The sequence below is a fragment of the Lagopus muta genome, chromosome 6 (assembly GCF_023343835.1).
Source record: "Lagopus muta isolate bLagMut1 chromosome 6, bLagMut1 primary, whole genome shotgun sequence".
Lineage (NCBI taxonomy): Eukaryota > Metazoa > Chordata > Aves > Galliformes > Phasianidae > Lagopus > Lagopus muta.
This window is the reverse complement of record NC_064438.1, coordinates 838224-854577: the sequence shown is the minus strand read 5'-3', so window position 1 is coordinate 854577 and position 16354 is coordinate 838224. Positions and strand designations below refer to the sequence as shown.

The following is a 16354-nucleotide window of genomic DNA, read 5'->3' as shown; positions in this document are numbered from 1 at the left end:
AGCATAAAGCAGCGTTTGGTTACGGCTAAATGAGAAAGAAAATTTCAACCTTCATCAGCAAATGCTACCACCAGTTTCTTGCTCACGTTTACCATCACTGGAATTCTATCAAGGGCAAACACAGTGGAATACTCTACGATTTCAAACAACTACTTACACTGCTCATCTCACGTACTGCTGTGTTGCATTTCAGTGGATAAGCTTACTAACAGCATTTCATAGTATTCCCCTGAGGAACACTGGCCAGTGGGCAGCAACAACCAACACTTACCAGGACCTCATTGCCTTTTTTTTTTTTTGGAAGGGACCAGGGATACTCATTTTAACGTGTTTTGGTTTGCATCCTCACATTCTTCCAGTTAACTAGAGACCAAAAGTCACATGTTGGGAATAGAGTGCATTTCTGTGACAAAAGAGCAGCTGGTAAGGCTGCACATATTTGTACTTCTGAAGGTTTACACCAATGTAAGTGCCGCCCATTTGAAACTTTACATTCTTTTGTACAAACTGTACTTCTCATCAGTTTTTATACAACTTGCAGAGAGTAACTAAACTTCAGGGATCTCAGGATAAGTTTAAACTTCAAGGAAAATTTAAACTGAATCCTGAGCCATTTGTACAACACACTGCATAGCACAGGCTGCTAACTGTGCACCTATTACAAATACAGTGTAATCACAGTCTCACCAGCAGCCGCACAGATGCAAAAGCATAATTAAATGATGTTAAGAGCACTAGATTCCTTCTGCAATATCGAGGACATAGCACGGTTTGTCAGAGATTAGTTTTGGAATTAAAAAATAAATTGAAAAAAAATCATGGATGTTACAGAAAATTTGAAAATATTACGAATATATTGTTCTATTTCTGCAGAGTCTTTCCCCCCACCCCCCTGTTCTGACCCATCAATCCCCATTCTGACCAGACAAGTAAAGCAGGAAAAGTAGCTCCATTTTTCCCACTAATTCACATGCTGCACCAAGTCACGTCGTTGCACTCAACGTCTGCAACTGTACAAAAAATTGACTTCTCAAATTCTAAATACATTCAACCTCAAGATTACACAGAAATCATTTTTCTAAGTCGTATGAGCAGCTATACGTTTTTCAATAACCTAAGAAATCTGTAGCCAATCTGTACTGATCTGCTCATTCACTCAGCTCTCTGTCCAGTATGTTTTAAAAGAACAGGAGCAGTGCTCACAGAAACATGCATTACAGACACACAGAACAGTTTCAGTTGGAAGTGCCGTCTGGAAGTCACCTGTTCTGACCTCCAAATTCTAACCCTGAATCCACCCACAACCTATACTTTTAATTTAGCCAGAACAAAAAAAATAATCCAATTTTTGAAAACGAGTTCTAAATATTGACTTTGACAGTTGCTTCAGTTTTGCTTGGTTTGTTTGCTTTTTTTTTTGAAATACCAAGTATGCTTTTTTGATGACTTCTGACCCATCAGTTAATAAATCAATGTATGCACACACTGGGGACCAAACTCTCAATAGAAGCCATAGGGCTACAGAAAATGAGAGAAGCCAAACGCATTTGTTTCTTCCCTTTCATATAGCCTGAAAGCTGATCTGAGAGGAATGGTAACACTGTTAACCTAGGACAAGTCAGTTATCAATATAAAGCCAATTTGAAATCATTCTGGAAAAAAATAAATTGCAATATGCCCACCCTTAGCTCCTCAGTGGCAGGGAGAAAAGAAACAGTTCACTAGTATAGGTTTCCTTCTATGCTTAATTAAATTCTTAATTTAAATGAGAACTTAATAGGAAGCCTTACATACACTATAAAATGCCACCAACAATTTATTACGCATTTTATTCACTATACATCAGAAAAATAAAGATATAAAACAGGGGAACAAGATTGATGAATGTTTGTTCTTTGACAAGGCATCTCCCTTCTTCTTCAGGAAAAGGGAACAAAGACTGAGCTGCAGCTGAGTTGTCCTTCCTGTTAAGTCACGCCACAAAAATTTAACACATACTTAGCTTTACATACAAAATGCAGCTTTGCTGAGCACAGCGAAGGTAGTCCTCCTGCTAACTTCAGCACGCTTGTTGCAGTCTGGATCCAGAAAGTACTACATTACATAACGAGACAAGTCGTCTTTCTACTTCAAATGCATGACTTCAAAAGTCTTTGAAAAATGAAATAATCAGTCAGCATGTTTTTCAGTAAGTTTGTTCTGCTGTGCTCACAGATTAACATTTCAAAGCACCTACTGGTTCTTTCTGGTTTTCTGGTTATTTCTTGTTTTCTGCTTCACAAGCTAATGCAAACCTTAGGGGATACGAACAGAGCAAACTGTTCCCACTAGAAAGTTTTACGTAGTCATATTATAGGAACCAAACAAGGTGAGATGGCTGACCCATCGTCCTATGACTGAACTTTTAAAATCAGCTGATTCAGAAGAAAGCTTGAATGAATTCATAATGTTAAAGCCTATACAAATTAGATATACCTGTAAGCTCCATAACTGTCTTGCTGAAACACAGCAAAGGTGAAAGCATAAATAAAATCACCACAATCCCCCAGCAACTCTAGCTTTCCTCCCCATGAATGCTTTCAGTCTGGCTGCCTGTCCACAAAGCCTCTGGTTACAGGATCTGCTAAAACACATTTCTTAATTTGTGAGCATAACATGTGCTCACTGGAACTCATGAAAACTAGTATTAGCATGTGGGTCAGAGGGCTTTACTACAATTACTTCCAAGAGAATGGACCTAAAGCCTGATACAACGCTCACACTTCAGGTTAGAAGTGGGCCCTTTGGTGCAGTCTCATAACTAAATGCATTAAGACTTCTGTAACAGTATTACTGAGAGCTGTCCACAAACTAAATAGGAGCATCTTTCTACTCAAAATGCCTACCCTCAAACTGAGATATTTCCAACAGCATAGTTCCAATGATCTCTGCAAATGTTCCCATGCTTTTATGAACATCTGTTATTACAAAATTACAGTTAGGCCTCAATACGAATCAGATTCTGATCACTTTTTCTTACATGTAGGTAATTTCTTACATGTAGGTAATTGCATGTACATGATGTGCAAAAAAAACCACAACAAAGCTTGAATGCTTTCTGTGCAATGGTAGTCACGTACCAATGCATGCTGTGCACATTTCTTCTCACTTCAGAATTCTTTTATGTAAGAAAGGATAAACACCAAAGCTCACCAAAGTATTGGCTACACAACATTTTGTTGCAGAATTCCAAATTCATTACTGGACATATAACACAAACTATCAGGGACAAAAAAGGATACTGTAAGGAGGAAAAAAACCCAACAGTGCAACACATACTAACAGCAAACAGGAATGTGGGAATCGATGACTTGCCTTCACAGAAGTTGACAGTTAACAGAAGCCACTACATTCCACTACAGCAGTGACTCAAAGCCCTTTCACAGTCTGCAAAGATATTCTGGAACAAATAAAAGTCAAGCACTACTTTACGCCTCAGCATTACGAGATCAGGTTTAACAGAAGGTGTTCTCACAGCCACTGGGCTTCTCAAAATCTCTCGACAGAACAACAGGTAATTCAACCAGCTGACTGCTGGAAGAGATGCAAGAAGGAATGCAAACTCATGACAGACTACTTCAAATTATACCTCCTTCATCAAGTAAGATGAAAATAACCAACCTGTAGCTAACACAGGATCCATAGGAAAGCTCTGTATTTACTGTAGGTTCTTTCAGGTAGACATAAGGACACAGCTGAAGTTTGCACCTGACCTGACACGCATACTTCCCCCGCAGCCCAAAAACACGAGTGGAAGGATAAGCATGACCTCAAAAACAAAAAGCACACAATAAAAAGCAGTTTTCACTGTCTTCAATACATTTGAAAGTGAGATTTCAAAAGTGTTGTGAAAGTGTTTTATATAGCTAGTATTTCTGATCAGAATGTTTCTGTCACCCCACCTTGAAAGAATATGACAGAACAGGAAGCAGTCCAGGTTTATTCATGTGAGAACAGCAACGCACTATATATACAAGAGAGTTCAGGCATCTCTTCATCAGGTTTTGCTCCCACGTCAGAAATTAAAACTAACTCTTCCCCCATGATGTTATTTTTATGATGGAACAAACATTTAAATAAAAATTCACTACTACTGTACCACACATAATCTGAAACTACAAATATCAACTATGTGCATATATTCCATCACTCGTAGGACCACGGCAACTATGCAAGGTATACATGTCTGTAATTACATATTGAATAGAAAAGACAGAAAAGCAGCTGCATGTAATTTCTAGTGCAAGTCTACAATAATCACACAGACAGAACAACATTTATTAACAGGAATGGAACAAGTCCACAGATGGATAAGAAAAGAGCATAAATACAGTTGCAAAAAAGTCTCAGACTGAAGTAGTCAAGAACGTGCCATATGGATGCTTGTACAGAGCACTGTACAACAGTTTCTCAGAATTGGAAGTTCACTATAAGGAACATAGCAAAATAGTGGAGGTGGGGAGGGGTAGCATGGTTTATAATGCGGATATCTTCCATTAAGAAGTTCACAAAGACTGGCTGGGGACATACACAATCTTTCCAAGTGAAGTACCACTAAACAATCTCAGCCAAGAAGTCTATTTTACTTTGACTTCTGATCACTCCAACTTCATCCTGACAGACGTCAGTTCCCATTTGACCCCAAGAAGTATATTGATATGCATAAGTAATAACATTTGTTCTGAACTTGGAAATAAATTAAAGCAAAATGGGGGAAGAAAATGCTTTGAAGAAACACAAACATTTTAAACAAAAACAATCATTTTTCTAAAAGGTTTTATTTACATTTTTCATATACAAGTATGTTAAATGATACATTCTGACTAGTATCCACACCAGTGTGAGTTACATGAATTAAAGATACTGATGTATTGCATTTGATGAAATGCAAAACAAATCAACCCTAAGCCTTGGTCCCACCATCTGAAACATCGTACAGCATCTTGTTTTCTTACTGAGACATCTAAAATTCAAAATGTTCGTATCAGATAGAAGTTATCTGAACAAGTATATCTAGTTTCATTTCTTTAGAACATGCAGTAACACAGGAGGCTTATTTGAAAAAAATTGCAGAACAAAAAATACATATCAACAGCCAAACACTTGACATGCATGCTACTAGTGTCGTATTTATTGTTTCTAGTTTTGGGGGGTATTTATATATATCACAACTGTTTTGTGCTTCTGATTTTTTAAATCTTTAATTATAGCAACCTTTCAACATCTACTAACAGCAGTTCAAAGTGACCGGGATATAATAAGGTATGTTCAACAACAGAAAAGGTAAGAAGGTGTGGTGTGAACTGGCCTGAAGCATTCAGCACAATTACAGATTAAAGTTTGTACATAACCTGACAGAACTAAAAATTCATGGAAAGCATTGCAAATATACGAACATGGTTTAACAAGTGTGCTTTGAAAAGATTTGTGATTGCACAAGGAAAACTAGCGGTAAAAAAGGCAACAGTGTCAAATGTTTGTTGTGGAACTACTGAAATACCTACACCACCAGTGAAGTGAAAGTGAAAGGCATTATCAGATCTTTCTGCATCTAAAAGATGGGTCAAACAGTCAAAGAGACAGAAGAAACAGTAATAGACAGCTGGGCCTACAGAATCATAGGGTGTATTACAACAGAATTTATTATTTTTTACATTTGTGCAGCACCTTTTAGCCAGATGCCAAAAGCACTTTAATCATTCAAAATAAGCCTCACAACAACCCTGTGAGGTAGGTAGGTATGAGTGTTTTAATCATGGTAAAACCAGTTCAATAACTTACCCAGGAAGTCAGAGCAAATCAGCAGAGCAGGCTAACATCCAGATCATGTGATCTATGAACTTAACATTATGGCACATATGGGAGACTTACGTGACCCTTCTTATAACTGTGAAAGAGGCACTGAGATGTGAATTGATTCGAGTTTTTTGAAAGTAGGTTTTTATGGAAAAGGTATCAAGAGAAAAAATGTGCTCTGAACTAAAGAAAACAGCCTCAGTATCAAGAGTAACATTACTGCTCTAATTCCTCCATTTTAGGAGATGCTAAATACAGAAGCAAGCTAACTACTCCTACTTGCTGAAGTGTATAAAAACAGACTACTTGGTTTAATCCACTAAAACAAACTACTCTCACAAGAATTACATGCTATGACCTCACAACACTGTGAGCTGGCAGACTTTTTATCCAATTTGACTATTTCTGATATTTAAGTAAGCAGATGCAGGACACAGAAGTGTTAAGAACCAGTCTCAGGATCAAAATTTCTTTTTGACCACTTCCAACGTTAATGTAGCTCCTCTTAGCACACCGTCAAGGCACGCCCTCCCCAGTTCATCTCCAAGTTTGACTGACCGCCAAACAGTCATGGGAGAGAACGGAGTATTTCAGTCAGTGCTTGGCATATAAAATGGAAACACAAGGTATTCAGTTACTTCAGTGAGGTCTGCACATCAGTGGCAATAAGTCAGAAGACATACTAAGTGCTGAGTACTGCTTTACAACCTATTTCACTAGGAAACCAAGCCATATGGAGAAAGAAAGCAGTGAGTATCACTGTCATAAAAAGTGGTAACCACAGCAGTAAGGTCTGCACTTAAAAGTTTTGTATTACATAATAAACTAGCACATGCAAGACAAGGTTCTGTTCATGTAGCTCATGATTTCTATCCCAAGACTGGAAGCAACTAAAGCATTCCTCAAGATAGGCAAAGGGAAATTTGGAGATTTCTACAAATGTTATGAAGAACATACGCTAAAGGCTAAGTCTTTTTTCACAAGGCCACAACCGTAACCTTCACCCTACCTCATCTCCCAGTAATAGAACATCATGTCGGATATTTATCTCAGACTTAGGTATTCAGTGGACAAAACTCTCCAGTTAAAGACAACATGCCAGGAAACAGCTCCCACTTTCCTCTCTCCTTTTCTCTGTGACGCAAAGAGGAAACAAGTTATGGTGTTAAAGAGGAAAGCGATACGCTTGTTTTGACATCAGGAAAGATGCAGCTCACAGATAACTGAAGATTTAGCAATTTCCAGATTTAAATACCCACAAAAGTAAAAGCGAATCAAAAGCAAGGCTAAGCAAAGATCCACTGCAAGTTTACTTTCCCAACTCGAGGCTGGACAGAGACCTATTCAAGAGAAACTTGACAGCAGAACACTAAGATCTCCAAGGAAATACAGCTTTGGGGAAATACACTCCCTGTACATTTCAAAGCTGCAATTAAAGAAGCATCCAGATAATTTCTCCAGCAAACTTATAAAATTTGATTTATATTCACACAGTTGAAAGAACGTTTGAGAAAATAGTTTTGTGTTTACTTCAACAGTACTGGACACATACAACTTTAGCAGTGAAAAGAGTGCACAATTGTGATTTTTTTCAGAGAAGAATTTGGAAATAGGAAGTTATTTAATCTTAAAGCTATAAACGGTTGGATATATTGGAAAAGGTAGCTATAAACATATTGCTTATCAGTTATATCAGCAACTTCGTGAGTTTTGAGAGAAGTTACTGGAACCACTGCAGTTGAACATTTAAGTTTTAACTGGAATTAAAAAAAACCTCATTTGTTAAGTTTCTAAAGAGTAACCTCTTCCATTCCCTTCAGATACAACCCTTCCCAAGTACAATCTTTACCAAAACTCCACAAGTCACATTTGTCCTTTTTTCTGTAATAGAATAACATATCCTATTTTTCGTATATTTCATGTGTAGTTGTAGACAGATACACACGCACACAAGCATGAGACAGTGATCTTAATGCCAACTGCCTCTTCCTCAAGTCTACCTTGTTTTAGTGGTTAACATATGAGCTGGATAGAAGCTCTTCTCCATTCCTTGAAGAAGCACTTAAGAATTATATCCTGCACTGCTTAAGCCTTGTCAGCACTTGTATCTGTATACAGTACTAATTATAAATTAGTTAGAATGATAAAGGAAGGTAATGTCTGCCATTTAGTCTCTGATTATCGTTCAAGACAAGAAGCCTCAGACAAGAAACCTCATATTGATAACGGTACTTTCTGATGAAAGATTTACAGTGTAGCACAGACTTTCTGAGGTGGTCTTATTCACCTCTCAAATCTGAGTTACAGGAAAGATACCAGTTTCAAATAAGTCCTAAATCCCTCAGAAATCAGAGTTCAATGTAATCCTCGAACTAAGTTAATATTCTAAAGACTAGATTCTGTAGCAAATTATGCAGGGTACGAGGCTAACAGCTTTGGATGTAGGCTCCCAAAAGGAAAAATTCACACCCACATGTGTTAGTGCATTCACAGTCTCCCAGATATGTCCAGTCAACAACACTCCACTAACCACAGACGACTAGAAACAAAACAGTGCAAGTTCAAGGGTATTTCATTAGGTATATTGATCATTTTAGGTTGCACTACTACGTCTTGCTATAAACTGCAACATAACATTTTCTGTTACGTTCCCGTGATCCCCATTTTATTTCAGAAGCTTCAAAAATTTCCAGCCAGGACACTCGTGGATATGTAATTTAATGTAAATAAGCCGGGCCACCTCTACCATGCAGTTTTGCCATTCATTGCTGATTCCCAATTTTCACATGAATAGAATTTAAAAAGTAACTATCTCAGCTTTTTAATTTATGAAACCAAGGACCCCACCACTGTTGTGCAGCAGGTAGAAGATCTGACTCCAGAGAAACGTGCAGCTAAAAGATGCCCATAAAAAGTATGTGTATTGGTAAAGAAAAATAAAATATCTACCAGTTACAGGAAACTAAAAAGATTGCCAGGTTAAGAGTGGATTTTGCAGCACATCACCCTGTTTACATGCTCAATGCACTTAGGGGCAACACACATGCTGCTGCTTTACATAAGTAAATAACCCCAACTTTGTTGGTATCTCTAGAAGCGAATGAGTTGTGCTAACACATTTTCCCATCCATTCCAGAATTCAGCATCCATCCCACACCCTCCCTGAACACATTACTCATAGAAATATTCAGTTCTCTATGGAAGAAAAGATATTAAAAGATTCAAGCATCCACAGAAAGTCATTCAATAAGTTTGTACGTATGAATAAAAAAAAGTCCTCTAAATAAATGACACGGGAGGCAATAAATTGACACGACAAGTAAAGAAAAGGCTAAAGCACTCCAATACCATTGAAACTGTTTTAATGTTGTTGCAATTCCATAATGCAACAATCATCAACTCATAAAAGACCCAAATACTTTAGAATTCACTTTAATTACTCCTTTGTACCTATTTTACAAAATAAATGCAAGGTATACTTAAAATCCCACCTCCCCCTAGATTTTATGTGCCTATCTTATTTATGAATATGAGAGTGTAAACTTAAATTCCTATTAAATGTTATATAAGAAAGAATGGTAAAATATTAACCTCTGCTTCAATGTACAGTTTCCAGAATCTGCCAGAACTGGGGAACTGGGCAACAAGGCGTTCATAGGTCTTCCGTGCTTTGTCTATAGGTTGATTCTAAAAATTGAAAATCAAAACAGCATTTACAATATTATGACTTATGTAAAGAAATATGCTGATTTTACTCCAGAACCAAATAGTGTGAGTGGACCATAGATAAGGAAATGTAATCCTATGTCACTAAACCTGTGCCTCTCGAATGAGAATGCTCCAAGCGTCAAGGTCATATGGATTCTCTTCGAGTTTCTTTTCAGCTTTCTTCACTTTTTCTGGGACATATTCAGCAGCCTAGAAAAATTAAGGAGAAGACATAAGAGATCACAGGTAGAGTTTCTCAAATACAATCCCAGCTACAACATCAAGCTGATGACAACATTCTCACAAAGTAACATTCCGGATATCAGGGTTGACCCTATAAAAGCAGTTGTTTCAGTAAGATAGAGTACTTCCACTAGATTCAGTAGTTAAATGAAAATAGGTCGTCTGTGATGATCCCATTCACATAAGCTTTAAGTGCATGGTTGTTACAAGCGCAAGTTGCATGAATTTTGCATAAAATGGGAAATAATGTTCTAATCTGTACTTCAAAAAAGCTATTTACTTTCTGAACCCCATTTATTTTCAGGTACGTCTCAGCAGTCCCAAGTCACAGAATTTGTTTGCCCCAAGACATACTAATCAGAAGCACTGACTGCATTTATTGTATTATTATAAAACCCTTCTCAAGAAATTTTACAACTTTACTCCATGTTTCCAGTTGCAATACACCATTCTGAATTGTGTGTGAGAGGGTGACTGATTACAGAATACTCAAAAAAAAAGTCAGTTTTAAGATTAATTTCAAAGAAAACATTTTAATTCTTCATACTGAAATGCTGGATCTAGATCAGTACATAGCTGTGACAATGAAAAAGGTGATAGACAGGACAGAGAGAACTGATACTCTTCTCTACCAAAGGTTTCACTGCACACTCAAAAAAGAGGACAACTAGGCACATATATCACTACAGAGGTGCAACCTCCCACAAAATTAACAGGTATCACTGTAGCAAATACTATTTCTGTCGAGCAGACATTGCAAGAGTAAAAATCCAAGCTATTAATGACTTCCACTATTAATTCCTCAGTGAAAAAATAAACAGAAGTATTACAGTGACACTGCAGGAAGGTAAGCTGCCAGCTAAGTGTTGTTACAGTTCCCTAATCACTAGCTGATATTAAAACAAGAGTAAGTTGGGGATAGCAAATGCTGCGAGCCCAAGTTAGCTATAAATATGAACTTCATATCACAGGCACAAGTGGATCCTCTTCTTCCCCCATACCAATTTATTTTTGTTAATTATTACAGATATACAACTAGACAACAGTTGCTTACGTCCTCCATTATGATTCAACTTCACCAAGCTACAGTATTTAGGAATACCTGTCAGCATTACCAACCATTCTGTCAGTCCTACCAGCAGAATATAATTCAAGGTATTTCCTTACAAAATACTAATTTAAGACAGTATTTTAAATTATAAAACAGAATTATCAAAAACGTTGCAGAACCATCATGCATAAAAAGGAAAAAAGTCAATTTCTTTTGTAGGAATTTATGTATGAAGATCATTACTATTTTCCATTCAGCTTTCCTTGGAGCCCCTTGTTTTCAGGTTGCAGCTAATGCTGGCTACAACAAAGCAAAAAAACCCCGCCCTACAACAACAACTGAAGTGTTTTTGAAACACAGGGTCCTGTTCTGTAGTCACTTTTAAACCAAGCATAGAAAGGTGCATTGCAGCCTCTTGAACAGTTCCACAGCAGCAGCTCAGCAGTACTGATGATGCATAATCATACATAATGTTGTAAAAAAGCTGTACTTAATGATGCATGATCCTAGTAATCCTACATTAGTTTTGTTTGTTTGAAACAGAACACCTTATCCATACAAGTGTAAGAAAACCTTCAGACTTTTATTTGAAAAACTAAAGGACTGATTTCCTAAATCAGTAAATATTCACTTGAGATCAGCAGATACAGTTATCAGGCAGCCATCTAAAACAAACAAAAGGAACAATATAGGAGCTCTGCAGAACTGATAGATGAGATATGATCGGGGTTTTGAGCTGGACTGTTTTGGAATGCTTACATCTAACATCACAAGTAAGAAAACACCCACTCTGTAAAGGGCAGCAAGCCCTCCCTTCCCAGCCCCCCAGGTAAACTAAAAAAATATCTATTCCTTATCAGACCTATCTGTGTTTCAGAGGAGCAAAGTGCACTGCAGGGAAACCAGTGCTCTGGTTATATCTCAACTGAAACAAGATGGCCAGGCACCTTCAGAGGGCAGGAGCACCTCACTGAAAGCACCTCACTACCGGGACAGGCTGAAGGAGCTGGGCTTGTTCAGCTGGAGAAAAGAAGGCTGCAGAGTGACCTCATTGCAGCCCTCAGTACCTAAAAGGAGCCTACAAACAGGAGGGGAGTCAGCTCTTGGAAAGGGGAGATAACAAGCAGGACAAGGGGAAACGGCTTGAAGTTGAGGAAGATTAAGGTTGGATGTCAGGGGGAAGTTCTGTACTATGACAGTGGTGAGGTGCTGGAACAGCTGCCCAGAGAGGCTGTGGATGCCCTGTCGACCCCTGGAGGTGTTCAAGGCTGGGTTGGATGGGGCCCTGGGCAGCCTGGGCTGGTAGGAAATGGGGAGATTGGTGGCCCTGCATGAGGCAGGGGGTTGGAAATTCGTGATCCTTGAGGTCCCTTCCAACCCTGGCCATTCTGTAATTCTGTAATTCACACATAATCACTCCTAACTCACTGGAGAAACCAATGCTTAGGCTTTATAGAGTGGATTACACTGTCAGAGCATGCAAGTAAATGCATGTGTTCAGTTACACATCAAATCTATGAGGGCTATTATCACCTGTAAGCAAGCAGTGAAGGGACCTGAAACCTTCAACCTAAACATTAACACGGGGCTTAGAGTTGCTGTTGAGCAGTTTAGGAGTACATGGCTTTTATTATGTACTTGGAAGTGCACTACTTGCACAACAACCACCATCCAACAGCGTAAACACCTAAATCACAGGGTGCCGTTTGCTGCCATGATTCTGCCCCTACATCAGCATTTTTGGTTCCTTCCTCTCCTTACAACACACCTTACAACACAGCAAGTTGCCTCATTCTACAACAAGTCAGTTCAGGGAGTTCAGCACACACACACACTGTTAGGAAAGCAGTTAACTCTCTAATGGGCTCAGCTCTCTGGAACAAGAGTCGGGTATGATGCAGAATACAAGATTGAGAAAAGCATAGGACTTCAGTTATAGCTTAGATCAGCTTGAACTACTACAAAATCTAATTTAACACTAGCCTCTAACACTTCTTTAACATCTAGAAAAAACACTGCTAAGAACTGTTGCATACAAGCTGGAAAAGTACTTTTTTTCCTTTTGATAAATACATGCAGCAAATCTCCTCTGTAATAGGTCACCTATCTCACAAACAATCCTTTGAAGGTCACTGAATTACTTCAGCACTCCGTTTGACTGTGTTTGTATTCATAACATCTAGTCGGATTCAGAGCTTCTATTACTTGCACATAAATAAATGGCTATGGATTCTTAGTTTCACAGATATCAAGACCAGCAAAATCAGTCAGCCACCTCTGAATCCATACAATATGCCAGAGGGAATAAGAACACAAGAAACAGAATGAACTTCTAATATTTACTCCAAGCTCTTTTTCAATGAGAACTTAACTTCATGCCTTACAACTGAAGGCAACAGTTAAAACTTTCCCCAGGCCTCTGAGAACGAGCCTTGTGACTCCAGAGCACACTGCGTGAGATACACACACACCTTTTTCAAACAATCACACAACAGAATGCATCCAGCTGCTTAAAGCATCCTGCTGCCACAAGGGGTATTTTTGCAGTAAAAGGAAGATCTATTTCACCTGTGGCCTGTTTAAGATGCTTGTAGAAGATCTCATTGCACAATTGGTGGTAGTCTTTAAACAAGACATACAGGCTGCTGTGCACAAAAAGAAAGCAATTCCAACAGCTGTATCAGTCAAGTGGATTAATGTCTGGAAGGAGTTTTATGTTCACTGTTGGACGCTTTGACTGTTTGCTGTGGTTTAGCATAGCCCAGCTGGTAACACAGCTGATGAATCCAACTTCAAATGCATTACCATACAACTTAGCAAGCATTGCTGGTTTTCCAGTTTGGTTAATTTACAGTGTGGCTAGCCCAAGTTTGTTCCTCAAAGTTGATTCGCAGTTATACATGCACAGAACCAGTTTGTAATTGCCTTCAGTTACACATCCAGTACTTCAGTACCTCCCAGTTACACCACACACAGCCACTCAGTGCAGAATAAATACCCAGCTGGACAATGACTCCAGAATCACATTGCACCCCAGGTCACCTTGTGTAAGCACAGAAACCAGGCTGCCTTTCCTCGGTTCAACAAACAGCAATGATAGCAAAAAGGAGGGTATTTCTCATAGACAAGACTTAAATCTATTTTTAAAGGTTTGTCTTTTTTTTTTTTTTTTTTTTTTACTTCTATGCAAATTCAACCATGAATGCAATTTGGGAAGAATTTTTGCCCTTTAACACTGGGTCACTATTAGCAAAAGTAAGTCAGTAAAGTATCAAATAATTTTTAGAAGAATACTTTTACGCATAAGCCCCCCATGAACATAACCTGGGCTGTTTTATATCTCTGTACAAATCAGAGCTTTAGGTTAAGAATTACTGTTATTCCCTCTCTCCCAAATCCCAGTGTTTAGACATTTTTCACTTTCATTTCTTCTTTGTATATCTGAAAACATCTGCAAAACTGAGTCCAAAGTCTCCCTCCATCCATGCTTGTTCTCATTCTATTTACAAGCAGTTCCTACAGTAACCATAAACAGTAACAGTAAACCCAGTTAAGTACCATATAAAATAACATGCTCATAGAGGGGCTTGATTTTTTTCTCCAAATGACCCCTCCTGACATGTGCAACCCGTGCCACCCTGCAAAAAGAAACTTTCGCTTTCATTCTCAGCAATGATAACCTTGTTAAAACGTTAACTATCTTAGCATTTACTACTGCACTTAGATTTCCAAACCCTGTACCAAACAGACATGAGGTATGAATGAGAGACAGGAGTAGAAAAGTAGAAAATGCCAGGAAGAAACCAGAACAAGCTGTCTTGAGGTCTTTCCTAAAGACACAGAGATAACACTGCCATTTTTTGCCCACAGTTCAGTCTTGGAACAGATTTATAAAGAATAACCTGCACCACAGACTGAGGCACATCTCGCAGTTACAGGAAGCCTTATCTGCTTGTTTGTAGCCATAGAAGATTAACCTAAGGCAGGGTAAAACATACCACATCAAGTCTTTATCTAAAGTTGATGTCTGGCAACTTGGGATTTATTAAGTGGATAAGGGAACTTACTCTGCCACAGCAGACAGAGGCAAGAAGAGAATTTAGGCCTTGTCTGAGAGTACAGGAAGCAAAATGAAACTAGATACTTTATGGCCCAGAAAAAACAAAGAAATTCACAGTTGTGAGAGCATACTCCTAGTAGCCCTGACAGACGAAGAGACTGAAAACAGCTCGTCAAATAAAATGAGGGAATTTTATGGCAAACAGTAACGGCCTTTCAGTCTACAAAATGTGAATTTCTATTATATAAATGGTTGGTGCTCTAGAAACCAATCCTAGAAATTCTGTCTGGATAAACATCATGTAGACCTCACACCAGGAGTTCAGCAGAGACCTAACAGAAGACCTGACAACTGTTTCTGCAAAAATTAGTTTGGGTCCAACACAACAAACAGTGCTAAAATTGAAACTACTCTGACTCGAAAGGTAGTTCAAGCAACGGTGGTGGCTGCACCATATTCCCTATCCCACTCCCTCCTGCTTCCCTTCTCTTCTAGGCTAGCAATGCAAGCAGACAACCCCCATTACGCAGCTTACGAGTTGCCCAACAGTGCCTCATGTTTTCACTGCCTTGAGGCTGAACTGTTTCAGCTGCACCACACCTGGTGTAATAAAGCCTCTGATACTCCAGCTGGGCCTTTAACCTTACAATATCTACACCCAACACTCTGTTCTCCCTTCCTGCATAGCCATAATTTTGTGCTTGAGAGACAGCATGGCAATCTGTCCTTCACTTGGCTCCTTTTGGAAATCCTCTCCAAACCCAAGGCCTGGGAAGCACAATGCAGACACCCTTGTGTCAGTGCTTGCGCTGTTATTTAACATCAGCATCATACACTAACATGCCCATCCAGTGCACAACATAATGGATGTTAACTGTACAGTCACCCCTTAAACTGATAAATGACTGCCAATAATAACAGCACTCAAAATCCCAGAACCTGGTCATAGAGGCAACAGAGAAAGCCCTAAAGAAGAGCACCAGATGCACACCAACCTCTGTCTAACTTTGGCTTCTCACATTAAGGTACATTTAAAGCCATAAAAATGTTGTGTATGTAAGGTCAGAGAGACCTCCACACAGCACTAGGTTGTGATATCTATCAGCTGCAATGTGAGTTAAGAGAGCAAGGCACAGCTGCCCCACTCCCAGCACTCTGTTGTTCCTTTTCCACCAAAAGCACTGCCAACAGATAACTGCAAAGAGAACAGTTAGATAAACATTTAAACTTCAGAAACACCTGCCCTAAAACACAACCAGTCAGTTGTTAACCTGAAATGGGGAGCCTCCATTTTGCTCAAAACACCAATATAAAATTATAACCTTGTTTTAACATTAGGAGTAAGAAACTAAAGTCTGCTAGGGCAAGAAAAATAACATTGCAGAGGACAACTCCCTCAAATGGACATAAACTAATGGAAGGAGACGACTGTAACAAAGTCTGAAATCCTCCAGGAG

At 38.8% G+C, this 16354-nt stretch overlaps 1 protein-coding gene across 1 annotated transcript in view; it reads right to left on the bottom strand.

Annotated features, from left to right (window-relative positions):
* Nucleotides 1-16354, bottom strand: part of CSTF3 (cleavage stimulation factor subunit 3) — a 43597-nt gene that overhangs the window by 25471 nt on the left and 1772 nt on the right. The window contains exons 2-3 of the mRNA XM_048949659.1: nt 9652-9753; nt 9427-9522 (exon numbers count right to left, since the gene is read on the bottom strand). Of these exons, the coding sequence (XP_048805616.1) occupies nt 9427-9522; nt 9652-9753 (198 nt within the window). The remainder of the gene's footprint in view (nt 1-9426; nt 9523-9651; nt 9754-16354) is intronic.